The sequence below is a fragment of the Nomascus leucogenys genome, chromosome 15 (assembly GCF_006542625.1).
Source record: "Nomascus leucogenys isolate Asia chromosome 15, Asia_NLE_v1, whole genome shotgun sequence".
Classification (NCBI taxonomy): Eukaryota; Metazoa; Chordata; class Mammalia; order Primates; family Hylobatidae; genus Nomascus; species Nomascus leucogenys.
In genome coordinates, this window is record NC_044395.1 from 15,418,629 (window position 1) to 15,446,572 (window position 27,944).

At 54.3% G+C, this 27,944-nt stretch overlaps 1 protein-coding gene and 1 pseudogene across 2 annotated transcripts; one reads left to right on the forward strand and one right to left on the reverse strand.

Moving 5' to 3' along the window:
* Positions 1-8,355, reverse strand: part of LOC115838647 — a 28,484-nt pseudogene extending 20,129 nt beyond the window's left edge.
* USP2 (ubiquitin specific peptidase 2) lies at positions 1,326-27,924 on the forward strand. Of its 2 annotated transcripts, XM_030828777.1 has the most exons (13): positions 1,326-1,549; positions 9,519-10,333; positions 22,869-22,919; positions 23,429-23,552; positions 23,743-23,854; positions 23,951-24,061; positions 24,248-24,312; positions 24,833-24,936; positions 25,024-25,104; positions 25,251-25,329; positions 25,496-25,603; positions 25,779-25,899; positions 26,208-27,924. In XM_030828777.1, the coding sequence occupies exons 2-13, from the start codon at positions 9,560-9,562 to the stop codon at positions 26,293-26,295; spliced, it is 1,818 nt and encodes a 605-aa protein (XP_030684637.1). In that variant the 5' UTR covers positions 1,326-1,549; positions 9,519-9,559; the 3' UTR covers positions 26,296-27,924. The 2 variants fall into 2 exon arrangements, with proteins under 2 accessions (XP_030684637.1, XP_030684638.1); XM_030828778.1 differs by lacking the exons at positions 1,326-1,549; positions 9,519-10,333 and adding an exon at positions 18,820-19,239.
* Positions 27,925-27,944: the final 20 nt, after the last annotated feature.

Consider the following 27,944-nt stretch of genomic DNA (forward strand, 5'->3'; position numbering starts at 1 on the left):
CAGCACTTTGGGGGTCTGAGGCTGATGGATCACCTGAGGTCAGGAGTTCAAGACTAGCCTGACCAACACGGTGAAACCCTGTCTCTACTAAAAATACAAAAATTAGCCAGGCGTGGTGGCAGGCTCCTGTAATCCCAGCTACTCGGGAGGCTGAGGCACAAGAATCACTTGAACCCGGCAGGAGGAGGTTGCAGTGAGCCGAGATTGTGCCATTGCACTCCAGCCTGGATGAGAGAGCAAGACTCTGTCTTAAAACAAAAACAAAAACAAAACAGCCTGGCGTGGTGTCGCACGCCTGTAATCCCAGCTACTTGGGAGGCTGAGGCAGGAGAATTGCTTGAACCCAGAGGTTGCAGTGAGCTGAGATCGCGCCATTGCACTCTAGCCTTGGCAACAAGAGTGACACTCCGTCTCAAAAAAACAAAACAACAACAACAATAACAACAAAAAACAAGAGTTGAAATCAAGAAGGGAATCGTGCCTTGGACAAGAACAGGGGTGCCTCTTTCACTGCTCCTGATAAGAATGGATTCAGACATGTTTGTAGGTAGAAATTTAAGTATTCCCCTCTTGATTGCGTCTGATTTCTCTAGGAAATAGAAGAGAACGAAGGACTTGAGGAGAGTAGCGATGGAGAGAGAGACCTATGGTGAAGATGGGAGGAGTTAAGGGCAGCTGCAAGGGTTGATGGAACAGCTGAAGTTCAAAACCTGGCTTTGCCTTGGTACCCAGCTACCTGGTTGTGCGGTTTTCTTCATCAACATCGGGGGAGTCGGGAGAAGGTTACATAAAAGGAATGGGAGCAGCAAAAATTCAAGTTTTGTCTCGGCTTTTTCTTGAAAAAGCCAAAGAGAATTCCTTCACTTGACACAGTGCCTCTGTTTACCCACTCAGGCACTGATCACTAATCACTGGTCCCATGGAAGTAAAATGAGCGGAGAGTGTCTTTGACAGTAGAGAAAAAGAGAAGAGGCTAAGAAACAGGACCTCCCCCAGCCCGGTGAAAAGGTGAGCGGGGGACGTTTAGCCTTCCCTAAAAACTGAAAGTTGATACGCCCCAGGGCTCAAGTTCCTAGCCTTCTCCCATGACCCCTCTTCTTTCCCAATACCTTCCAGCTGCCCCGTCGTGTGACATTCCAGTCCACCTCTGTTCCTGCTCCACCCCCTCCAAACTCGCGTGCTTTTCCTCCACGTGGTTCTCTGTGTATATCGGTTGCCTGGGAGACCCCAGCTGGGCCGGGCTCTAATGACGCCACAATAGGAACAAGCCAATAGCCGTGACGCGACTCAGTGACGCAAGACGAGGGGTGTGGCTCTGCCTGCCCAGGCGCAATGAGGCGGCTGCCCGCTGGGTGGCGCCGATTTCCCGGGGAGGTCCCTTATGGGCCCCTGGCAGAGCTGGGGGAGAGGCAGACATGAGCCGAGGTCGGGGAGCCCTCTGCGTCAGCCGGTGCTCACTGCGCCGCGCCAGCGCCAGCGCTAGCCGGGACTCACCCGCAGCTCCATGCTTGTGCCCGGTTCGACTCGTCCATCCTCCAAGAAGAGGCAGGTACGTGCCATCTGTCGGGGATCGGGGAGGGGGGATTCGGGGATCGGTGCCGGTTTGGAGCTCAGAAAGTAAGGTGTCCACGACAGCCTGGGCAGAGTGGGCACTAGAAATATAGGGAGAGAGCCGGCTGTGCAGTGGGCACTAGAAATATAGGGAGAGAACCGGCTGTGTCTGCCAGTTGTGTGAGGGCTGCCTGCTGACAGCCCAGGGTGCCAGGAAGAGCCATCTGTGTGCTGATCAGTGTATTCTAAGGAAATGCTGCTTTGGCGGGTCCTCTTCGCTGTGCCCCGTGTACATCGGTGGTATGTGGCCCGAGAGCGACACTGACAAACCCCCTCCTCACGTGTGCGTGCAGCTCACTCGCTGCTCTTAAAGCTCGCCGGGCTGTATCTGGTCAGTTTGCTAAAGGGGGTTAGGAGCGGGGGGTGGGCAACAATTAAGCGGAAGGGGAGATTTTCCACCAATCTCAGACCAGAAAGAGGCAGCTTTGAAATTCTCACCAGTCCCAAACCAGAAGCAGGCACGCGGTGCTCCGAAGAGAGCAACTTCTCAACAGTCAAGGGAAGCCCTAGCCAACCCATTTTAGCCCTTCCCTGAAGAGTGAACATCCTACCTCCTGACCTGGCTGCCTTTAGAATGGGACTGAGCTGGAGGTAATGGTAGGGGCTGCTCACCTGCCCTGGAATGGGCATAAGAACATCCCCCAGATGGACCCCCGTAAAGCAGAGGAAAGGAGAGCTGATTGGGCTAAGGTCGAGGCAGGCCCCCTCCTCTGATGCTGTAGATGCATGTCAGACTGGAGACAGAATGAGGACTGGAATGAGGGCGTCCTCTGAAGTGCATCATCAGGACCTGGGCTGAGTCAGTAGCCTGTGCTAAGACAGGGTGGAGGCACCAGGCTGGGTACTCCCAGTCCTCAGGGAGAGCCATCAAGAAACGTCCTGGGAGCAGACAAGTGCACCAAGGCCAGAGAGGCTAAGAACTCCGTTCCTTCCTCTTGTGACCCTGCCCAGCCCGGCTCTGTGGCCCTGGAATCCTGAGCCCTCCCACAGGTAGAGTGGAACCACCCCAGAGGGGCCAAGCATTCTCCTGGTGGCCTGGGGGAAGCTGTGCTTGCTGTATTTTTCTAGACAAAGGGGGAAGGAGCCCAGATGGGCTTGGCCTTTCTCTGCTTGGTGGACTGGACATCTAGGAAGATGGCAAGCCTTGTTTGCCCTTCCCAGTTATGGGACATGGTCAGTTCAGAAAACCATGGGACTGTTCTCTGGCATTAGAAAGGCATACTTCCGGCCGGGAGCAGTGGCTCAAAGTGCAGTAATCCCAGCACTTTGGGAGGCCTAGGCGGGTGGATCACGAGGTCAGGAGATCGAGACCATCCTGGCTAACACGGTGAAACCCTGTCTCTACTAAAATTACAAAAAAATTAGCTGGGCGTGGTGGTGGGCGCCTGTAGTCCCAGCTCCTCGGGAGGCTGAGGCAGGAGAATGGCATGAACCCAGGATGCAGAGCTTGCAGTGAGCCGAGATCACACCACTGCACTGACTCCTGGGCGACAGAGGGAGACTCCGTCTCAAAAAAAAAAAAAGGAACACTTCCCCAGGAGTAACCTTCCTTTTCTCCCTAGGAAGGTTCACCTGGTAAGGCGCTATTACTAATAATACCACTAATTATAATAATAAGTGGAAGTATTCAATATAATCATCATTGTTTATTGAACTCTTACTATGGGCCATGAAATTTACAAATATTATTTTATTTAATCCTCACAACTGAGATAGACCATTATTATTATTATTCCTGTTTTGCAGATTAAATAGCTAAGGTTCAGAGAACTTGTGACTTATCCACTATTCCAGAGCCAATAAGGCTAAGAATTAGCCTCCAAGCCCAGGCCTAGAAGTCCATTAGAAAAGAATATTGGACTGAAACCTGAGTACTAGTCCCCTTTCTGCTTCTATCTGGATATGCCCTTAAGCAAGCTGCTTTCTTTCTCTAGGTCTACTCTATCTCAAAATTAAGAGTGGGGCTAAAGGTATGGCTTCTTCCTGTTCTCTAATTCTGTGACTGACTGCTCCGGAAAATCTACTTTCTCTGTATTTTTGTCTCAAGTTCCACCTCCACCCCTCTGTGCTCTTCTCAGTCCTCTTTCCTCTTGAATCTCCTGATTGTTCCCCTTCAAAATGCCCCCCCTTCCAAGAGTCCTCACAGACCTCCTTGGCTAGCACTGGCCCGAAAGGGCAGCCCCTCAAGGTGGGCACGCCACTGCCCCTTTAATTCTCCCGGGGCTTGGAATGCAAGTGAGTTGCACTCGCCATCTCTGCGAGTCTGCGAGGTCAGATAAGATACTATATATATCGGAGTCAGTAACCTGAGCTCCGGATTACCCAGCCCAGAGTCAGGCTCCAGCTTCTGGGCTTTCCACTGCATTCCCTGCCCTGCTGGGGAAGGAGAAGCCCCCAGCTCCCATCCAGTGCCCCTGGACACAGGTCAGTAGCTTCCCCTTTGGTATCTGAGCTTCTCTGGGACTCCACCTAGAGGAAAGACATCAGTGAATCTGGGAGAGCATGTGAGAGGCTACCCCACTGGGCCTGGTGGGTGTCAGGGGCAAGACCAAAGGCTCCTCTGGAGGCTGAGAACAGAGGAAAGATGAGGCCCTAGAGGAGAAGCAAGGAGACCGGGGATCTCCCCTGGGGAGGGGGCACCCGGAGAGTACCTGGGCAGAGGTGCTTGGAAAAGAGAATTTAAGGATCCCAATACTGCCTGGAGGCCCATTTCTTTGCCTTGTCTTGGAAGTGTAGAGATCCCCACCCACTCACAACCCCAAATCAAGGAGCACCCTATAGAAACTGCCCTGGGCCCGTCCACTTCTTCTCCAGCAGTCAGGATTCTTGCCTTAATCTCCAGTCTCTTTATCTTACCTCCTTCCCTCCCCCAGCTCTTGGGTAACTACTGGGAGCACAAGAAAGAGAAATGGACCCAGATTCCCTTGGATGACCCCCTGCCAGGGCAGGCAAGAGGATTAGGCTGGTGGATCAGCGGGTGCTAGCCCCGATAGACAGAGCCTAGTGACAGGCTGGAGGGGAAACGGCCAGCCCAGGCCCTGGGGCCTGAGAGGAGTAGGCAGAGTTCAAGGACTGTTTGAGCATAAATATGCCCTCGCCCCCCCATCCCCTACTCTACCCATGTCCTCTACACCTGCCAGGATTCCCTCATCCCATCCTCCAGGACCAGACACTTGTGCCCAGATAGTACAGCAGGTGACCCAAGCAGCTGGGAGGCAGGGCCAGAGTGCAGATGGAAGGAGACAGGGCCCCCTCTCACCCGCCTTGTCCTTCAAGGTCAGCACATTCTGATGCTGTTAGCAAGTGGCTTTAGGAAGCTCTGAGGTCACCACTGTGGAGGCTCCCAACCACCTGTCAGGACTGGCTGGGACTCCCCACTCACCTTTTCTGGGCACCTGAGTAGGAGGGAAGAGACTTAACCCTGTTTAGGCATGCTTCTGAAACTCAGCCAGAGGTTCTCTATCCAGGCCCCAGTAGCAAAGCAGGCTTTCACTCCAAAAAGCCAAGCAGATCTGGGCAGAGAGACGCCATGAAGGTTACTGGGATGTGGGGCATCACCCATCCCCTGCCCCCAGGGCCAGGAGCGCCTGGAATTCCTGGGGAGCAAGTCCCTCCCCTGGCTGGGCAGGTTAGGGAGCCCTTCACGTGAGCAACAGGAAATGACAGTGGCTGAAGCAAAGGGGTTGGCTGCCCCCGGGGGATGGGGTTCATTTTAACCCCGACTCACCCAGCATGGGTACCTTGAAGAGTGGGCCAAGCTGCAGCCAGGGTAGGAGGCTAGGGACTTGCTCATAACCAGGCCAGGGACCCAAGGCCCCGAGCTGGGGTAGATGCTGGTGCCAGGGGACACGCAGGGGCTTGGCACAGTGGGTGAAATGGAGGCTTCCTGGACCGTCTCACGGCCAATCAGTATTGTTCTGGGGCTCGAGTTGCGCCTGGCTTCGCTTTCATTCACCTGCAATGGAAAATCCAGAGGGCTGCCCCTGCCGGAGTCTGTACACCCCATGCTGTTGCTGGATGGTGGACACCTGGATCCTGTGGTGGCCCTTCCCTCAAACCCCACCCACAGGTCCCAGTCCTGACCCATCCCATGGAGAGCCAGGGAAGAGTGAAGCAGGGGTCTGGGCTTCAGGCCAGCTATCGCAGACAGAGCACGAGTCCAGCCCATCTCTGCCACTGCTCCCAGTGTGACTTTGGGAAATCCACATCACTCCCAGCATTGCCAATTTCCTCATCTGCAAATGGACATGATAACAGCACCTACCGCTTAAAGGAGTCGGGAGGATTCAGTGAGTTAATACACTGTGTCCCAAGCCTTAGTGCAGTTTTAAGCTTTAATAACTTCAGAAATACAAATGCTAAAAACTTCATTTGAAAGTTTCCATATTTAAATTTCTTGTATATTTATTTTTTAATTGTGAATGTTTAATTTTAATTTAATTTAAATAATTTAATCTGTCCAAAGAGGTGTGTAACTTGGAGACATTTATGTCTGAAAGAATCCCAGCTTAAACCCGCACTAAGACTTTTTGGGGTGCTCTGTGTATGAAGCACACCTAGAAGAATGTGTCACATGGCAAGGGCCGATGAGAGCTGATGTGAGGCTGCAGAGAAGATGGACTCAGAAGCTGCATGTGAAGTACTCAACATGGCTGGGGCCTGGTTCAGAGGTGATCAGCACCAGCTGGCTGGGGTGACAGCTGCTTGGCTCAGATGTCCTGACAGGAAGCCCAGTGCCTCTGTGCAGAGGAACACTGCTGCACCTCCCAGGAGAGGGAAACTGAGCAAAGCGACAGGAATCTCTGACAGAGAAGGAAGGGTCAGGACACCTCAGTGAAGATGGCCAGGAGGAGGAGCTGGGCAGGGGACTGCCCCCATTGTCCAACGTGGCGGACACCTGGGGAAGTGCTGCCTGGAGCTGCGTGCCTGTACTTGCCAGCTCTGGGTAAACAGTGAAAGGAGCTGGGCAGCAGGGGCCCCCCGTACTGGGCAGGGAGGGGTATGGGGGATCCCAGCCAATCGGCTTGCCTCCCACTGCCCCATGAAAGGGCCATTCAGTTCAGGCTGTTCCTGTGGCAACAGGGAGACTCGCAGCCATGTGAGTGCCCGTCCTGTCCCTGTCTTGCGCAGCGAGTCTCCGGCCAGGGCCCCAGCCCGCTCTCCTGCCCATAGTGCATTCTGTGGCCTCCAGGGACAGCTGTGCAGGTAATGCCAAGGGGCACCAACCCAGACTGTGCTTTCACCTGGAAGGTGCTAGGACCTTTGAGAGTGAAACTGGGGGTTGTGGGAGGGGAGAGACAGGTGGAAGGCCCTGGCCCCAGTAGGAACCCTCTCCCCAGACATGGGAACTGTAGCTAGATGTCAGAGCTGAGAGGCAGCTTTCATGGAGTATTAGTGATGGCATGACCCCCAGGGCTGCTGGGAGGAGGTGGAGGGGTCTGGCAATCACCTGCCAGATGGGAGGGAGAGTGGGGATTTGGGAGCCCTCCTGGGAATCTGTGGGCCAGAGGTGTGGCCCCACCTCCGGCTCCAAAGCCTTTCAGAGCTGTCTGTCCCTGTCCTCTGGACCTTGTTTGGCCCCAGCACTTCTGCGTCATCAGCAGGGCCAAGGGATGTCACAGGCTTGGGGCGCTGCCCGCAGAATACCAATTCCCTGAGAGCCTTACTGTGGGGGAGGGGGAGGGAGAGCTGTGGGGAGGAGCCATGAGCTCATACCCTTGTTGGGGGGGTTGTATCTGATTGGCTGCCTGGTGTCCCAGAGCCCAGCTCCTGAGACCTGGAGTCTCTTTGACTTTGCATTATTGATGGAGTTCTCCAAAGCAAAATAGAGCAGGACTGGGCCCCCACCCCCACCCTGTGCCTCTGTCTGTCTCTCCCCCTATGGTTTCCCTCTAACGCTGTGTGACATCATCCCCCAGTTGCCTTTTCCTAGAAAGGGGTGAAAGTTGTGCTGGGCACAGTGGGCAAAGGAGTGTACATGAAGGGCCAGGGGCCCCCTGGGTGCCAGGTGGCAAAAGGGTAGACAGTAAGATGGACCAGGCCTTTCTCATGTCAGCCTAGACTGAAAACTGCTGGAGTTCTGAGGCAGGGTCAAGGAATGCTTTTCCGGGCCTATATGGAAGCCACCTGCTTATCTCTCACCCCTGTACCTACCCCAAAGCCTCGTGTGGACTGGGATTCTAGAGCTTTCTGCCAAGTCCTCGCATTTGGGGTTTGGCACCAGCTCCTCTCTGCCCTAATGGGCTGGGTTGCCGAGCCAGTGTCTGCTGAGTGGCCAGATGTCTGCCCACTGCTGCTTCTCTCGCTGGGGGCTGCAGGGGGAGGCCTGGCATCCCAAGCTGAGGCCAGAGGCTGGCCAGGCTGGGAGACAGCCAGCCCTGATATTATCATAGACCTTCAGAGGGTGGAGCCATGCTGCCTCGCAGTAGCTGGGGGAGGAGATGGTAACCACTGTCATTGTGGAGCCCTTCACATGTTGTTCTCATTTATTCCTCACAACAGCCCTGTGAGGTAGGAATTATGAGGATGATGGTTTTACTCATTTACAGATGAGGAAGTTGGGGCTCAGAGAGGTTACATGACTAGTGCAAAATCACCCAGCTAGTCCATCACAGTGCAAGTCCCATGACTCTGAGAGTCCTGGATGGCTCTGCTTCCGTCCCCCTAGAAAGCCCCCCAAGAGCCCCTGATGCCCTCGGGGAAAGGCGTCTGACCCTACTTGCTCCTCTGCCACTCCAGCTCCATTGGATACAGGCTGCACGTTTACAGTGATAGAAGGCCTCTGGGGGTCCCCAACTGACCCTAAATCTGATGCAGGGGTGGTAACTCAAGGTTAAATGGAAAGAACACTGGCCAGGATTTTAAAGACCTGGATTCCAGTCCTGGCTCTGCTGGTGTGTGGCCGGGGGCAAATAAGCATCACTTTTCCCATCTGTATAACAGATAGATTAAAATTCATGATGCTCTGGGGCTCTCAAAGCTCCACATTCAGCAGTGTCTGTGTTCCTTCACTAGACCCTCCCCAGCTGCAGGACTGGAGCAGGGAAGGACTGGGAATGCCACCTGCAGTGCAAGATTTGGGACTGTAGGGGGCCCCCTTTGCACAAGCATCACCAGGACCAATTTGAGATCCGTGTTGGTAGAGGAACCCTGTGTTGGTAGAGGAACTCTTGGGAGGCCACAGGACCCTAACTCCACTTACAACAGAAGCTTAGCTCAGTGAAGTGAGTGTGCCTCACTGTGGGACCATGCAGCAGGTACTAGTGTCTGGGGAAAGGGTCTGGAGACCACGTTCTGGCCCCTCGTTGTTGCATGCTCACTCATGGCCTCCCCTGCCCACCCACATCCCATTACTTCCTCCCCTGAGCCTCCTTGGCCTCACAGGGGATCTGACCAAATGATCTTCAGGTCATTCCAGCACAGACAGTCTAGGATTCCAAAAAGACACCTGCTCATCACATAAGTCAGAAGGGACAGAAGTGGTCTTAACTCCTGAAATATCCAGCATTCTCAACCCAGGGGTTGGTGGCATCCCCCCAGCTCAAGAGTTTCTGCAGATGCTGAGGCAATGGGATTTGAGCTGGAAGACTGCACGGCTTGGTGAGCTGTGGAGGTCGGGTAGCCCCTGCTTGTGTGTTTGAGTCTTTGAATGGCCAGGATACACTGACTCTCTGTGTGGCATATAAAAGCCACCTCATCCCTCGCACTCTCACCGAGGTGTGAACACACAGGTGCAAGCAAGCCCCTGTGCACACCTGCGTGCATGTGTGTTTCTCAGCAGCCAGCCTGCCTCTTGTGGAAATGGACTGGGAGCTCTGAGGTTCTGGCCCAGCTGGGGATGGGGAGCGGGTCTGTGGGAGCCCGACACCTGGCAGGGCCCTCTGACAACTACTCTCCTTGTCTTTCAGCCCATGAGGCTCCCAGTCCCCACTAAGTGCCGCCCTGAAGGATGTCCCAGCTCTCCTCCACCCTGAAGCGCTACACAGAATCGGCCCGCTACACAGATGCCCACTATGCCAAGTCAGGCTATGGCGCCTACACCCCCTCCTCCTATGGGGCCAACCTGGCCGCCTCCTTACTGGAGAAGGAGAAACTTGGTTTCAAGTCGGTCCCCACCAGCAGCTTCTTCACCCGTCCCCGTACCTATGGCCCCTCCTCCCTCCTGGACTATGACCGGGGCCGCCCCCTGCTGAGACCCGACATCACTGGGGGTGGTAAGCGGGCAGAGAGCCAGACCCGGGTTACTGAGCGGCCTTCAGGCAGTGGCCTCAGCGGGGGCAGCGGATTCCCTTATGGAGTGACCAACAACTGCCTCAGCTACCTGCCCATGAATGCCTATGACCAGGGGGTGACCCTAACCCAGAAGTCGGACAGCCAATCAGACCTGGCCCGGGATTTCTCCAGCCTCCGGACCTCAGATAGCTACCGGATAGACCCCGAGAACCTGGGCCGCAGCCCCATGCTGGCCCGGACACGCAAGGAGCTCTGCACCCTGCAGGGGCTCTACCAGGCAGCCAGCCGCCCTGAGTACCTGGTCGACTACCTGGAGAACTATGGTCGCAAGAGCAGTGCATCTCACGTGCCCTCCCAGGCCCCTCCCTCACGAGTCCCTGAAATCCTCAGCCCAACCTACCGACCCATTGGTCGCTACACGCTGTGGGAGAAGGGAAAGGGTCAGGCCCCTGGGCCCAGCCGCTCCAGCTCCCCGGGAAGAGATGGCATGGTGAGTTTACCCTTGGGGACCGGGGATGGGCTGGGGAGGCAGCCACTGATGGAGAACAGCCAGGCTGAGGGCTCGACTCCCAACCTGACTGATGATTGACAGCAGCTGGTGGCTGCTCCTGGTGGAGACAAACAAGAGAAGTCATCCTGGCACGTCTGGTGCCCCTGGGGCTCCGTGCCAAGGGGAGGGGCCTTCCCACTCTGCCTAGAAAGCCCACTCAGGGCCTGTGCACTCGAGGATAGTCCAGTAGTGTTCTCAGGAATGCTCTGCTGTGCCCAATGAACCACTCTTCTCACCTTCTCCTTTTCTATGTGACATGCCAGTGTCTCCTTCAGGCCTTGCCCCAACCTGGGCTGGATGCGGGGGGCCCCAGACCACCAGTGCACCCTGTGGCAGGAGGGCCTCCTTGCTGTGGTTGCGTCTTCCCTCTTGTGCAGGCTTTATTCCCTAGCCCCAAGGCCTGGCCTTACATTTGGACATAAGACATCAGGGGAAGAAGACTCTCCTCTGAGTGACACTGGCATACTCAGGACCAGGGTATCAGACAGCAATGCTTATCATCTGGCTTTGGACAAAGTAGGGGAGAAATTTTTATCTAGGGCTTGAGACAATCCAATACCTCTATTCCAGCCCTGCCTCGGCTGGAATGAGGGAAGAGGCTCTGCTGGAGACTGACCAAGGGCTGGCATGGCCTTGCTCACAACTAATCCCTGCACACGCCTCTCTTGGGGCACTGACGACATCTGCCTTTTCTTTAGTTATTAGTGTGCCCATTAGGTGGCAAGCTCTCAGAGGAGGAAAAAGAAATCCTATCTCTAGATCCCCTGCCACGTGCCTCCCACAATGGGGGCTGACCTGCTGATTGCATGGATGAATGGATGGATGGATGGGTGGGTGGTGGGTGGGCGGATAGGTGGGTGGGTGGATAGGTGGGTGGGTGGATACATGGGTAGGTGGAAGGTGGACAGATGGACAGGCAAGCATATGGGCAGAAGGGCTGGGTGCTGTGTCTCCTCCATTACCTTATGTACCCCTCCCTACTCCTAGGACAAGTACATTTTGAAAACAACAGTGTGCCACAGCAAGAAATGCTGCTTGGAGGGCTGATCCAGACAAATGCAGCAGGGGTTCAGGAATAGGGGCAGGACCTTGAAGCTTGCATAACTAAAGGTCTTGAGAGAGCAACTTTGGTAATATGACTTAGGGAGTCTTGGCTTTGTTGTGCCATCTGTGAAGTGGCACAGGAGATAGAAATGCTGGTACCTCCCAGAACATTCAGAACTTGACAAGGCAGGGCTGGATCCACTGTAGAAAGGAGTGGAAAAGAGACATGTGTCACGACAGAGCTGGCCTGGCGGGGAAGTATCAGCTCTCAGGGGGCCGCGTGCTGGGCTTGGAGTAGAGCAGGATTCACTTGGACTCAGCTGGTGCTGTTCAACCCCGGGGCAATTAGAATATGGCACTCCTTGGAGGGGCTTGGTTCCTAGAAGCCTCTGCGGGGCTCCCTCCCCTTGTTCAGAAGAGAAGGGTTGTTTCACGGTCAGCAGTGCTCCTTAAAGTGGGGTCTGCAAACTGCCTGTGTCAGAGTCACTGCAGGGCTTAACGATTCATCCAAACCCACTGAAGCAAACTCTCCCAGGATGGGGCCTGGGAAGCTGCTCTTTCCACAAGCTCTTTGGGTGATCTCTAGGCATGCTGAGATGGAAAACTTCACCGCAGACTAAACTACAGACCCACCCTCAGCCCCAACCATGAGAGCGGTATTCCCCTTTACTGGGGGTCAGATTCCACTGGGAATCTGCCTCCTCCCCACACAGGCATGGCCCAACCCTCCTGGGAGTCTGCCGCCCTCCACCTCTCCAGAAGGGACAACCCTGGCTCCTCCCCCGGCTCCAGGGCCAAGGTGAAGGGAATTTTGAGCGAGGACCTCAAAGAAGTGGCAGATTGCCCTGGGAGAAACTCAGCCACCCTCATCCAGAAGCAACTCATAAGGCACTTTAGCCGGGAATGCCCTGCAGTTGAGCTAGTGTTTCATGCTGAGCTCATGCCCCAGAAGATACTGCCAACCAGCAGAGGCCTCTCCAGGGTCAATAGTACAAGACCTTTATTTAACCTCACCCTGATTTCTCCACCCCTCTTATCCTCATTTCCTGGAGCAGAGTGCGTCTTGCTGAGGTGAGAACAACCCTGCTCGTGGGGCCTGGACCACTTCTTTCTAAAACTGAGTCCAATTTCTTTCTAGATCTCCATCTGGGGATCTTGCCTTCTGAGGCACTCATTTGTGGTGCTCAGCTTACTAGCAGTGTGACCTCAGATAGGTCCCTTAGCTTCTGAACCTGTTTCCTCCTCTGTAAAATGAGTGATCATAGTTCCCACTTCATAGATTACTTGAGGAATGAAAAGATAATGTATGTGAAAGTGACTGGCATGTTGCTTAGTAAATGTTAGTCCTCCTTGTACCCTTCCGGTGCTTTGGGAGGCAAGAGATGTGTGCGAGCAACAGTCCCTGCCCTCAGTGCCTTCACGATTCACTTAGGGAAATAAGTTTGTTTTGTTTTTTTGGAGATGGAGTCTCACTCTGTCTCACTCAGGCTGGAATGCAGTGGTGCGATCTCGGTTCACTGCAACCTCCACCTCCCGGGTTCAAGTGATTCTCCTGTGTCAGCCTCCCAAGTAGCTAGGACTACAGGCATGCACCACCACACCAGGCTAATTTTGTATTTTTAGTAGAGATGGAGTTTCACCATGTAGGCCAGGCTGGTCTCTAACTGACCTCAGGTGATCCACCCGCCTCCGCCTCCGCCTCCCAAAGCGCTGAGATTACCACGCCTGGCCGAGAAATAAGTTCTTAAATAGGTACAACGGGAGGCAGCCCTGGGTGTTCTTGAGTGTCACAGGTGGAGGGAAAGGGAGAGGTCATCTGAGGCTGGGACGGGCTGCTCGTGACCAGTGGAAGGAACAGTTGGCCTCTCTAACCTTGGACACCTATCAGCTGGGCTGTATTTCCTAGACTATAAAAGGGAACAATCACGCCTGCCCTGCCCACCTCACAAGCATGCCATGAGGGCTCAAAGCAAATAATGAAGGTGGAGGAATGTGAAATCAATAAAATGTTGTAAAAGAGGTCATTTAAACTTAAGGGGGGAAAAGAGATCATAGAAAGGGGGCATTTGGCAGCTGACTAGAGTAGGAACCCCCCCCCCACCAACCCCGTGGGAGAAACAGAGGTAAAAAAAAGTACATCCTGTGTCCCAGGGGGTTCTCAGGGTAGCTGACTGGAGCTACAGCTGGCATTCATTAAGGGAGGTCAACAGCAGGCTGTGACCAGGGAGAACAGTTCTAGCCAGACTTCTTTCCCTCATTAACAGTAACAGGCAACACGAACTTTGAATATCACAGACTCAGCTGAGCATGAGTACAGAGCTGGCGGGGGATGGCAGGGGGCACCACATAAATTCAGAATTATCCCCTCCCCATGCTTGTGTAAGCACCAACAAAATGCCAGGCCAGGGGGGCGCAGCTCAGCACTTGTATAACGAAGGCCTCCCCTGAGACTCCACCTTCCGCTTAAAATGCAGACAGAGAGGAGGAACAGTGATGGAGGAAAAAAAGCGTTCACTACCCTCAGTGGGGACTCCAAGCCAGCTCAGGTGGCTCAGCCCTGCAGAGAGCCAGGAGCCCCAGTCCCAACCCTGTCATCTCCCCACTCCGCCCCACCTCTCCTGTTCCCGGGGTCTATGGAAGGACAAGCTGTTCCCACTGAGCCCTGCCAGGGCTGCGCTTTAACCCCTACAATCCTTCCTAATCCCCCTCCGCTCCACCCCTCCAGCTGCTCCTCCCTAGCCCTGGCATTCTGCCTGCTGGCCTCTGCCCAGCCCTTGCCCTGCCCTGCCCAGGCCACCCTCTCCTCTCCCCAAGAAGGGCCAGGGGTTGGCCCAGGGCCTTCCAGAGCACAGTCAGCAAGCTGGGCACCTGCAACTCGGACGTAGAGCCAGGGCCGAGGCTCAGAGTCTGGCCCAGCCTATTCTCACCCACCCAGTCTCTTCCACACCCTTGCCCTCTGCTCTAGGACCTGTTTCTAGGAGCAAAAGGTCTGGGAAACTGAATACCTGGGTCCTATTTGCCACTGGGGCTGCTGACTCATCTTCCGAAGCCTTGGGTTCCAGCTGTTCAGTGACAGGGAGATTATATAAGCTGAGGTCATGTGATTTTTCCCTCGGGTGGGACTTTGGACTTGAATGCTGCCCTGCAGTGAGCGGAGGTTACTCCAAAGAGAACAAATTGCGGATAGCAGGGGCTGTCCTGGAGCTCCTAGGTGAGAAGTACAACTCGCCTCTCGTCCCTTGTGTTCTCGCTCCGTTCACACAGCCACACTGGCCTGCATCCCTGCTGCCTTGTTTGTCCAGCTTGGCAGCCTGAGATCCTGGGGTCTGTCCTCACCTACTCCCACCCTGGGATCACTCAGCCACCCTGAGGAGATTGAACTTCCTGAGGTCATGAATCTGTGTTGGCAGCATGAGAAGGTCACTAAAGGACCTTAAGCCAGAGAGGCCCCTTGGCCAGGAGCTGTACTAGCTGCTGCGAAGGAAAGGGCAGTGGCTTTGCGGTTTGTGACTAGAATCAGCAAGACACTGATGTCTCCATCCCTTGCAGACCGGCTGTGGGCTGTATCCTGGCTGTTAGCCTTGGTGCTGCCTTATCCAGGCTCAATTTCTCAATCGGTGCCCAGCACCATCCTCCCGCCTCCTCCTCCACCCCCACTCCAGGATGTCTTCATGAGTTAATGTGGTGCTGGGGTGGGGCTCAGCAATGCAGAAGTTAATCCAAGCCTGGCAAAATGTTCCTTGCCCCTGGGGGAGCCGCTCCACTGACCACCAACTGCAGAAATGAACATCATGTTCAGAGCCCAAAGCTGCACACGTGGCCCCTTGTACTCTCTCACCTCAATACATACATAAAACTAGTACCCCAGACAGAGACATATGCAAAAGAAGGAGGTGTGTGGGCCTCTGGAATCCAGCTGGTTCAGGCCAGACTGCCTGGGCTCAAAGGAGCGCAGAGCTTTTGGCCTCTTGGGGTCCACGTCATGCAGGGAAGCAGACCTTCCCACAGAGAGTGGGGAGGATGGGCTGACCCTCTCTCCCCAAGGTGCACTGTGGGGCAAAAGCCCAACCCCTAACAAGGACTCAGAGCCCCTACCTTTTCATCCATCAATCAATCAGGCCACCGGTCTATCCATTTGCGGTGGTAATCGCAGGCACGTGCTGGGAGCCAGGCTTTAAGACATGTGCCTTAGCCCCAGCAGTGTCACCAAACCCTGGCCTAAGCTGCCCACGCAGATCTGAGAGAAGCAGGATACTCTCAGTCCCTGCCCTCATAGAGCTAGCCCTGACTTTCATTTATATCACTCCATCTCATGCCAGGAAGGATTTAAGGTGAAAAAAATTACTTATCCTATAGGGGAAGCAGGCCAAGCCCAGGTTCTGAGGAACGGCAGTCAGGATGCAGAAATGAGCCCAGCTCAGATTAGCTTAGTGTATTTGAAGCACAGAGTCACTGAACCAGAGCCAGATTCAGATGCCAGAAGCCTCTATCCTTTGTATCCATCCCACTCCAAGAACAGCAGTGAAGAGAAAGGGTCTCACAGAGACCTGGCTGGCCAAGAGATGAGCCAAGGTCCTTTGTGGCCGTGTCCTGCAGCAGTCAGACCTGCTTGACTAGACTGGACCCTGTGTGAATTCTTTCCCCCCACCCCAGACTTCTCAAAGTGCTCCCACGCTAAAGCTTTCTGCATCTGGCCCTCCCTGCTCCTAGCAACCCCTCTAACCTCCTAAATCCCAGGGAAGAGGGAGAGCAAGCTGGCAGAACACCCAGATGTCCTGGGTGGGAGTGCTTACATCACTGTGTCTAAGTCATAGGGAAACAGGCCAAATGCTATAGTGGGTGAGCACCTCTTGGGCAGGTCCCCCCAAGCCCAGCAGCACATGTGTTCAACATGCAAAACCAGACTCACACCTCACCCTCTGAGGCTTAGTGGGACTCCCAGGATTCCTAGCAGAGCCTGGTCTGGCCCTCTTTAGAGACAAGATCAACACCATTTATTAAGAACCCACTAAGAGAACCCACAACCCTGCCCTTGAGGAGGTTTCAGTGTGCTGGCAAAACCATGACAAGCCACACACAATCTAAGACCATTTATAGGACGCTTTGAAACACTTATAAAACAAAGATAAACATATTAAGATAAATTAACACCATGCAAACTGAATGCACATAGACTGAGGATATGCAGTAATGGAGAGTTTAGAGATGGGTGGAGTTAATTAGGGAAGGCTTTTGGAACATGCAAATTTTAGGCAGAATTTACAAGTAGGTAATTGGCAGAGAGCAGGAAGTACATCCCAGAATTTCCGTTAAAAGCGTGGGTTTTGCTGTAAGACAAAGCCCCACATTGTCATTTATTAATTCTGCAGTTCTGGAAAGTCATTTGACCCCTCTAGGCTTAAGGTCCTTCACCTATAAAATAGAGGTAATAGGCCGGGCGTGGTGGCTCACACCTGTAATCCCAGCACTTTGGGAGGCTGAGGTGGGCGGATCACTTGAGGTCAGGAGTTCATGACCAGCTTGGCCAACATGGTGAAACCCCATCTCTACTAAAAATACAAAAATTAGCTGGGCATGGTGGTGCGCACCTGTAATCCCAGCTACTCGGGAAGCTGAGGCAGGAGAATTGTTTGAACCCGGGAGGCGGAGGTTGCAGTGAGTCGAGATGGTGCCACTGCACTCCAGCCTGGGCGACAGAGCAAGACCCCGTCTCAAAAAAAAAAACAAAACAAATAAAATAGAGGTAATAGTTACTACAGCATGATGTTATAGAAATTAACTGGGATAACACATATAAAACCCTCAACCCAGCGCCTGGGATCTAATAAGTACTTAATGAGTGGCAGTTTTGGTTTTTCGGCAGAGGATAAGCACAGGCTGGTTGACAGCAGTGGTCAGAGAAGACTGAGGGTGGTGGGCCTGTGGACAAACAGCCTTAGAGAAAGGCTACCTGAGGCTTTGGGGCTGGATGCAAGGGCAGGTGCTCTAGTTGTTTCAGGACAGAAGAGTGATGAGATCAGATGCAAACATTGCTTCAGATGGTGTAGGGCTGGCTTGAAAGCGTTTGGCTGGAAAGGAGGCTTGGAGAAAGACTGCTGCAGTTTGTCCGGGGTCCAGGTTCAGTTAGAGTCTGGGTGAGGACAGTGACTGTAGAGATCACCACTCCTCACATGCCCACTCTCACTGATCACAAGCAGACTGCCTGTGGTTCCTGTCCCCTGCCCCCTCCTCCCACCACACTGCTGGCACACAGGGGAGGGGACAACTGTCCCCATCTCTCTCTCATTGGCATGAAATTGCTGCTTTGTCGGTGACCTAGGGTACCGCCATACGTGTGTCCTGGACACAGTCCCCATGTAGCTGCGGTCATGTGTGCGTGTACATGTGGGGATGAGCACAGCAGAAGGAACAGAAGGAGCCCACAGATGAGTAACAGCATACACTGCTGCTTCTTGGAGTATTTTTAAATGCTAAAAATACTGGCTAAAAATAGCCAGCAAGCTCCAAACAAGATACTTTCTCTAGGCAGATTCGTGAGCTTCCCTGTTAGGTGGAGGGGTGGAGCATCAGAAACGAAACCTAAAGACCCCTTATCTTCCAGCATGGCTATGCTTAAGGCCAGAGTAGAACACTCGCCTCATGCCAGCTGAGCGCCTATTTCCCCACTATTGTATTGCTTTCTCCCCAGCTCCCCAAAACAAGTCAAATTTGATAATGGGAGAGCTGGAGCTGGATAATTGGTTAGAAGAGACCAGAAAAGGTTCTTTTCAGGAGCCAAATGAGAAGGTGACCTATGGGACCTTATAAAATATGAGCACTGCCTCTCTTGAAAGAGGTCAAACAGGACTGTTTTGAGGAGGGCAGCTCAGCCCCTAGGCCGTGAAGGTCTATCTTCTTAACCTGGGCCCATTGACCTCCACACACTGCATGAATTTGGGACTTCACGAGGGCCTGAGTACCGCCGGAACTCTAGACAAAAGTTTGTGCATATACGTATTTCGCCCTGAAGAGAGAAGAGCTTTCATCACGTTCTCAAAATGGTTTGCAGCCCCCTCAAGAGTTAGGAAGTGTAATGGTGCCTTGGGGGAAGCTCACCCGGTTGACACTGGGTCTTGGGGAGACGTCCTCTGCGGGCCCCAAAGATCACTTATCCTGAGCTGAGCCTCAACCCCGAGGCCGCCCGGGGCCTCCAGGCTCCGGTCCTGCCTCCCCCGCGGGCCTGCCTGGCCGGGGGTCAGCGGGCTGGGGGCGCCGAGGAGCGCGGGGAAGGCCGGGCGGGGGAGGACCGACCTTGCCGCCTCGTTCGGGTCCGCGTGCCGGCGCCGGGGGCGGGGCGGAGGCGAGGTGGGGCGGGGCTGATGGGCTGGCCCCGCCCCAGCGCTGACGTCGCGGGGCCCGAGGCGCCGGCGGGGCCGCCAGTCGGCCGGAGCGCGAGAGCCGGGACCCGGGCGGTTGGCGGCGCACGCCGGGGAGGTTGAGGCGGAGGAGCGCGCGTTCGGGCCCCGCGGTAACGGTTACCTCCGGGCGCCGCGGACACTGTCCTGTGGCGGTCTCGCCGGCCTCGGCGTCCGGACTGTGGCACCGCGCGGGGACTCCCCCCGCGCCCCCGCTGCCAACGTTAAGCGAGGGCCAAAGCCCGCCGCCTGCCCCCCAGCATGCGCACCTCGTACACCGTGACCCTGCCCGAGGAACCCCCCGCCGCCCCCTTTCCCGCCCTCGCCAAGGAGCTGCGGCCGCGCTCCCCTCTCTCCCCGTCCCTGCTGCTCTCCACCTTCGTGGGGCTCCTGCTCAACAAAGCCAAGGTACGCGGGCCCTTTTCCGGGACCCCCGCGCCAAGGGCCTGGGGTCCCGCCTTCTCCCTGGCCTCTGCCCGCCACGCGCCCCTAGGTGAGGGGACGGATTCTTCCCAGCCCCCACTCCTCCTTTCCCAGGGCCTCCTGGCAAGGAATGCCCCCTCCCCAGGTGATCGCACGCTTACTCGTGGTCCCCTCCCCGGGTGGAGGTCCGAGGAAGTCCCCCTTGCCCCCTCCCTCTCGGTGGCCCCGGCCACCAGGTGGTGGCTCTTGGCCTCTCAATTCCTGGCACCTATCAGGACAGGTGCAGGGAAGCATAACCTTGACTGGGTCTCGATCGGTGTGCGAGGGCAGCACGCTGGACCCTGCCAGGGTACTCCTCCGAGGCCAAACCCCGGCGAGGAAGTCTGGGCAGAAAGGGGCCGCCTCCCCTTCACTGTCCACCAAGGGCTCTTTCCCAAGGGTTGGTGACGGGGGTCCTTTGACCCTGTAAAGGGCAGAGGAGGTGCAGACAGGTGACAGAGGGCAACTTCCCCTTCTTTCCGTCCTCTCCATTTATGCAGCGGGCAGCGGGTCCCTCCGCGGAAGCAGCCCCCAGGGGAATGCCGGGGCCGAGGCTGGGCGCTGCCCGCCTGGGGAAGGGAGAAGGGGCCCGAGCTTGACAGGTCTTATGTAACAGGCACCAGCTCCCGTGCTGGCAGTGCGTGCCCTGCCCCGTGCCAGGGCCACACCAGGCTTCCTAGCTGCAGGCAGGACTTGGGGCGACCCTCACCACACAGGTGAGGTAGGTGGGAAAGCCCTTGATTGGGGTCTCAAGTGTGAAGACACAAACCTCGGCCTCTCCTACCGAAGGGTGCCCAGATGCTACCTCTGCATTAACCCAGGCAGGGCTCTCCTGAACACCCGCTCCTCTCCTCTAGAGGTGAAAGCTGTCTATTTGCTGATGGTGGAGATGCCATCTGCTCCCTGCAACAGTGCTTGCTACTGAGTCAAAACTAGGTTTGCTGATGGCTGAGTGGAAGGAAGACTGGGTCCAAACTTTCTCAACTCTTTGCACATGTGTCCCAGCATAACACCTGGGGTCATTTCCTCCTCTGGCTTTCGCCGAAAGAGGTTGGCTGTGCAGGGTCTCCCACTTTCTGCAGTTCTAGCCCCTTTCTCCCTGTCGACCCTGAGGTAGGATTGTTTGTCCTGTAAGAAAGGTCACTCTGGAGACATTTTGTTCCCCTCTGAAATGAAAAGTGCTGACTTTCCCTGGAGCTCCTGATTTCCTATTCTTGGCAGAAGAATATCTGGCTGGGCATAGAGCAGCCCTGCTCCCCCTCCTCTGTCGCCCCCACTCCTGTTATCCACCCGCCTTCTACACAGAGCACCTAGAAATTGGCATGTGGTTTTGAGCTGAGGAAATTTTAGACAAAGGCATCAACCCCCACCCTAAAACATAACAACCAAGGGTCCTAACGATGCCTTAAAGGAGCTTCTCCCATCTCCCCACCCCCCAGGCCAATAGAGGGGTTAGATCCTCAAGAATAGTAATCGTGGGTGACGAAGTGTCCTTCGTGCCCCTCACTGCTGGGTCAGAATTAAGTGTCAACATCTTAAAACACCACAGGAGTGCTTCTGTAGACAGATGACTCCGTTTTCCCATTTCCCCACCCCCATTAGCGCTGAGTGACTGTTGTCTCAGCTGAGGGCCTGCTTTGGTGAACATTGACACGGTCACCAGTGGTAGAATGCTTTCCCCTACAGCCTGTTTAGACAGATGTCATCTGAGGCACAGGGGCTAAGAACTAATAAAGCACTGCCAAAAATAGACGTAAGGGTGGGCATTCTGTTGTGGGCAAGCTTTAACATTTAGTTCCGAGTGGGCAACATGGAGACTTTTGCAGCGTTCCACCAATTCTGGAAAATGCTGAGAAGGTCTTTGTCCCAGGGAATTATCTCTGTTGCGGCCCTCTTGCTGACTGTCAGTAAGTCAGATTCAGATGTTGTATGGGGTCATATACTGCCAGCCCTAGCCAAGTTCTCTAAGGATGCTTATATCCCACCTGCTGCCAATTGGCCTTTCTCTCTAGCTGCAGGTTTAAACTGGGTCTCTTTTCTGGGTATATTTTTCTTCCCTACCTGTTAGTGCTAGCCCTGACAGCTGGCCAGGAAGGGATCCTCTTACTTGTGGGATCGGTAAGGCAGTTCTTGAGAAAAGCCCTCCTTCAGCCTGCTCCTCCCCCACCTACCCCCCTCCCCCCTAGCTGACAACCTCATGGGCTTTGAGCTGCTGACAGCCTCATAGGCTGTCAGCACACGGCATGAGTAATTTTAGCTGAGTTATTTCAGGCTCCTGTTCTGATCAGGGCTGAGCTGGCCCCACGCATGCCCCAGTGTTGCTCCAGAGTTGCCTGCTCCCAGTCCCCTCCCTGAGAGAGGGGGTGGCAGACTCATCTGCAAACTGTTTCTTTAACCCTTTGAGCCTGAAGGTTTTCTGACTCCTTGGAGATATGCCCAGGATTAGCCAAGAGACCTTGACAAATAAGCTCAGAGTCCTCGATCCAGCACCTGTTCTCTCTCCAACCCCCTCACCCGCCTCCGCTATAGGGCCAACAGCAAGAGTGGCAATTTCAGCCAGGCCCTTGCCTCTGCAGGCCCAATCTGCCATCTCCAGGATTCCCAGCCAGTGGCCAGTCAGGATGTTGAAACCTGAGCCAGGCAGGGAGGATTCTCCCAGCCTTTAATCAGCCCTTCGGAGCTGAGCTCAGCTGGAAGGAATTCCACCTGTCTCTGGCAATTCAGAATGGCAGGCTTACTTGAGTTTTTCCCAACTGAAGATCGAAACTCAAGGTGTTCTGTTGTTTAACTTTTCAAAACCTCCTCAAAGTGTCTATTATGAGAGCTACTTTATATATTGGACTTCTAGGAGTACAAATATAGGTCATTTGAGATAGCACCTGGATTTGGGACTCGAAATTTCTTATAGTAAGGAGTCAATATGTACCAAATATACGAATTCCTAGTCTCCACTGTAGCAGAGAATGGAGAATAACATAAATATGGGGGGCAAGGAGATACATAGTCAATACACACTCAGTAAAGTAAAGCCCTGAAGAATATTTTTGTTGGTTGTTGAAAATAACAGGCATTTAGGCAGGGCGCAGTGGCTCACGCCTGTAATCCCAGCACTTTGGGAAGCCGAGGCAGGTGGATCACCTGAGGTCAGGAGTTCAAGACCAGACTGGCCAACATGACGAAACCCTGTTTCTATTAAAAATACAAAAAATTAGCTGGGCATCGTGGCACACACCTGTAGTCCCAGCTACTCGGAAGGCTGAGGCAGGAAAATCACTTTGAACCCACGAGGTGGAGGTTGCAGTGAGCTAAGATCGTACCACTGCACTCCAGCCTGGGTGACAGCGTGAGATTCTGTCTCAAAAAAAAAAAAAAAGAAAGAAAAAAGAAAAGAAAAGAAAATAACAGGCATTCCTCAATCCTCTTTCCTACAAAGTACATAGATGGGTAAAGTTGAAGAAAGAATATGTGTGGCCTGCTGCCTGTGGCTCCAGCTGGTTAGAAAATTGCACGAGAGAGCCCAGCACAGGCCTAGCATCTTTGCTTCCACCTTATTGCCATATGTTCTTTGCTTACAGAATTCTAAGAGTGCCCAGGGTCTGGCTGGTCTTCGAAATCTTGGGAACACGGTGAGTTCTTCCTGGCCTGCTTCTTCCCCAGGCCCACCCCCTACTATCCTGACTGGAGCCATATAACCAGAATCCCCTCCTGGTTGTGGCTGACTCCCTACCCGTTCAGCCAGTTGGCACTTGCCCTTCCTGGCTGTGTTTCACAGAATTGCTGGGCTGTGCTTTACCCACCCCCAGCAGGAAGCACTGCTAAAAGGGAGTTGCCCTTTTACCCATCAGCCTGCTCCTCTCCTGGATCATTCCCCTAAAGGATGCCCATCACTTCCCACACACTTCTGTCCCTTTTGTGCACCTCTATAGTAAATAGCCAATTATGTCACCTATGCCTGGAGTGGGGGTTTGCCTCACTTCACCCCTTTCACTTATGAAAAGAGGAACTTGAGGCTATGAAAGGATAGCCTCCTGTGAAAGGATTCTAGGTAGATGAACCAGAGAGCCTCTGGTAGTAAGTAACACAGGTGAAGATGGGACTCTCGTCTCCCCACTGATTACCTGGTCATCTCTTGCAGTGCTTCATGAACTCAATTCTGCAGTGCCTGAGCAACACTAGGGAGTTGAGAGATTACTGCCTCCAGAGGCTCTACATGCGGGACCTGCACCATGGCAGCAATGCACACACAGCCCTCATGGAAGGTGAGGGGCCCTCTGTCATGTGCCCCTGCCTACCCCCGGATGCTCCTCCACTCCACTGGGGCTGTTCTAGGTGTTTTGTCTTAGACACTCCTATCCTGTCTTTCTCTGCTTGCTTTTTGTTGGGATTCTAGTTTCAGAGTTTCTTACAGAAAATATCTCAGCTGTCCTGTACACTCTCTCCTTCCAATAGAGTTTGCAAAACTAATTCAGACCATATGGACTTCATCTCCCAATGATGTGGTGAGCCCATCTGAGTTCAAGACCCAGATCCAGAGATACGCACCGCGCTTTGTTGGCTATAAGTAAGGGCCTTGCAGACATGTCCTCTCAGGTGGGTGGCAGTAGGAGCAGGTTCTTAGGACAAGAGGTGTTGCTCACCCTCCTTCCTTTGGGTTCAGTCAGCAGGATGCTCAGGAGTTTCTTCGCTTTCTTCTGGATGGGCTCCATAACGAGGTGAACCGAGTGACACTGAGACCTAAGTCCAACCCTGAGAACCTCGATCATCTTCCGTAAGTAAGAGGAGAATGCTGTGGGGAAGCAAAACTTTTGTGAACTCGAGACTTTTACCTACCACTTTGGGGTTAATGATTTGGGAATAATCTGATTTACTTTTGAAGATGAAGGATCTAGATTGACAGACCCTTAAACTTAAGTTTCCAGCTTTGACCCAATTGTTGTCTCTCTCTGGTTCCCAGTGATGACGAGAAAGGCCGACAGATGTGGAGAAAATATCTAGAACGGGAAGACAGTAGGATCGGGGGTAAGCGCATGAAAGGGAAGATGCCTGTTTTCACTGTTGCCTGCTCTTGCCTGAGTGGAGCATGAAAAGCCCTAAGAATCACTCTCCTGGGGAAGCCTGTTTCTGCCCGGTGTCCAACAAAGCAAAGCAGAAACAGCAAGAAAGAAGATGCTGTGCAGGCTGGGCGTGGTGGCTCATGCCTGTAAACCCAACACTTTGGGAGGCCAAGGCAGGTAGATCACCTGAGGTCAGGAGTTCAAGACCAGCCTTGGCCAACATGGCAAAACCCCATCTCTACTAAAAATACAAAAATTAGCCAGGCGTGGTGGTGGGCACCTGTAATCTCAGCTACTTGGGAGGCCGAGGCAGGAGAATCGCTGAACCCAGGAGGCAGAGGTTGTTGTGAGCTGAGATTGCACCACTGCACTCCCGCCTGGGGGACAGAGCAAAACTCCATCTCAAAAAAAAATAAAAGATGCTGTGCAGAAGACCATGCTCTACTTCCTGTATTTCAGCATCTCATGGCCTTCTCTTCCCCCAGATCTCTTTGTTGGGCAGCTAAAGAGCTCCCTGACGTGTACAGATTGTGGTTACTGTTCTACAGTCTTCGACCCCTTCTGGGACCTCTCACTGCCCATTGCTAAGGTATGCACCCCAGTTGCCCACCTTGTTGAACTCCCTCTCCTGTCCTTTCATGTTGACCTCTGACCTTTGCTTTTTTCCCCTTCCCAGCGAGGTTATCCTGAGGTGACATTAATGGACTGCATGAGGCTCTTCACCAAAGAGGATGTGCTTGATGGAGATGAAAAGCCAGTAAGTCACCCTTCGGTAATAGCAAGAACAAATTTCCATGGGACCTATTGGGAAGCGGCTGATACCAGCAGATCCAGCTGAGGAGTGACTGGATTGGGGCCCACTGACTTCCCCCACAAGTTCTTTCTGTTTGTCTTGTCTCTCAGACATGCTGTCGCTGCCGAGGCAGAAAACGGTGTATAAAGAAGTTCTCCATCCAGAGGTTCCCAAAGATCTTGGTGCTCCGTATCCTTAAGATCCATCAGGGCTGGGACATGACTTTCAAGGGTAACTGATGACAAGGGGCCCATAGGTGAGGGGAACAGTCGGAAGAAACGGACCGTGTAGGCTTTCCTTTTGTTGTCTGCCCTTCTGCATTGGTTTGACTATCCTTGACTCACGTCAATGCCAGATCTGAAGCGGTTCTCAGAATCCAGGATCCGAACCAGCAAGCTCACAACATTTGTGAACTTCCCCCTAAGAGACCTGGACTTAAGAGAATTTGCCTCAGAAAACACCAGTGAGTATCTTTGAGTAGGCAGGGCAGAATGAAGACGCAGGTGTGCAAGGCCGGAGGGAGGGCAGGAGGAAGGGGAGCTGCCAGCACCAGCTGCTGAGAGACCCAGAAGGAGAGGCTGGAGGGAGGAAGTCGGGGCAGGGGGGCCGCGGGGGCTTGACAGCTGCCTCCTCCTCAGACCATGCTGTTTACAACCTGTACGCTGTGTCCAATCACTCCGGAACCACCATGGGTGGCCACTATACAGCCTACTGTCGCAGTCCAGGGACAGGAGAGTGGCACACTTTCAACGACTCCAGGTGAGAGCCAGGGCAGGGCCGGAGCCCCTGGCTGTAGCTACCCTCTCCCCACCCCCCACCCTCCCCCACTCCCCCACCCTCCCCCTATCCCCCACCCTTCCCTCACCCCCCTCCCCCCAACCCCCAACTCCCCTCCCACCCCGGCACGGCTTACACCGAGAATGGATGGGAAAGTTTAGGGCCACGAAGCCGCTGCCCGTGGGGAGGCTCCCTGAAAGGCCGGCTGGCTTCGGGGGCACGGAAAGAGGCCGGCGCGGGGTCTCCGGGTCCTGCCCCCTCTCCGGGCTGACTCCCCGCTCTCTCCGCAGCGTCACTCCCATGTCCTCCAGCCAAGTGCGCACCAGCGACGCCTACCTGCTCTTCTACGAACTGGCCAGCCCGCCCTCCCGAATGTAGCGCCAGGAGCCACGTTCCTTCTCCCTTCCCCGTGGTGGCCTGGCTCCCTAAGTTTTTTAAAAAGACAACAACACCACCACCACACAAACCTGACAAGAGAAAAACAAACCTGAAGCTGCTGAGCAGGAGTGGATGCAGCCTGGTCAGGGTCTGGAGCAAGGAGCCGGGCGTTCCTGAGCTGTGGCCCGGCAGGGAAGATCGCCTGGACGTGGAGCCAGCGTCGCCCCGTGCCCTCGGCGTCTCCGTTTGCATTTGTAAACTTGTGGTCTTCCTATGTGTCAGAAACAACCGCGTCTGTGGGGAGAAGACCCTCGCTGCGCCGCTTCGCGCCGCAGCGCCCGCGCCTCCGAGGGGACAGCGCCCTCTGGAGCTCGCTGGGAGCATCGCCGCCTGGACGCCCGCGCCGCGGAGGAGCAGGCGCCCATCTCCACCCGCACCGCTCGCCCGTCCAGGTCCAGAGCCATGAGCCAAGAGCCCTCTTCACGCTGCTAACTCCGGGGGACAGACGAAGGGACATCTTTGGAAAACGCTGGTTTTGGTTTTTAAAAAGCCCAACTTTTTTTTTTTAATTTCCATAACGAAAGTGTTCAGACTGGAGTGCTCTCCTTCAGGCCTCTTCATAGCTGGGACATTGCACTGGTCCTTTTATTGTTTTTCCAAGTACAACTTTTCTAATGCTAGCCCCCCGTGGTGCTAGGTGGGCGTTGGCCAGGCCCCAAGCACAGCCACAGTAGACCTGGGATCTAAAACAAGTTTCTTTTTGGGGGTTTGGGTTTCTTCTTTTTTTTTTTTTTTTAATGTTTTGAATGGAATTTAGTTGCCTCCAAGAATTGTGCCTTATAGCATTTGGGGACCAGGGGGTAACTGCCCCTCCTGAAATACCCCTCAGCCTCTTCCCTTTTCCCCAGTGCTGTGTTCAAACCCGCCCGGGAAAGGGATCCTGCCCTTAGCCCTGGCTCGTTGTGCATTGCAGTGAGGCGAAGAAGAAAGCAGGTAGATTCCTTCCGACAGGGCATCAAGTTCTTCCCACCCACGTCCTCTAACCCACCCCTGGTCTGCTTCCCAGCTGTTTGAAGGATAGCACAAGCCCCTCCTCCCTAGAGCTTCTCTCCCTTTTATTTATTCTCTTAACATCCCTTTCCCCCTGGCCTTCCCTGCCCCCGCCCCCTTCTCAGAGCCTCCTAGACAATAGGCCCTTTGGACCGAGTTTCTCAGGGATGCCCAGGCAACCCCTCAGCTCTTCTTGGCGTTGGTCTCCAGTCCTGCCCTGGGAGTGGAGCCTGGGTATTTGGGGACATCTTGCCTCAGTTGTATGGTTCTTTCCTGTGGGCTCAATTTTGCCCTATATAGTTGGATAAAACTCTGTGCTATCCTAGAGAGTAAAGCTGTTCACCCACACAGCTGGGCCTGGCTTGTGCCCCGCGGAGCCTGGCACGTTCCAGGCTCCTAGGAGGAGGCATCAGAGAAAGACACCCTGAGTTTTACTGGCCTGACACCCTTCTCCAGAGAAGACCTGTGAACCTGAGCCCAAGGGCAAGTGTACACTTGTTTACTGTGTAAGCAAGAGTAGAAGAATGTCTAATGTACAGTGGAACCTTGTACAGAATAAATAATAGCTTTGAGAAATCAGTTGGAAGATGTTAGAATCT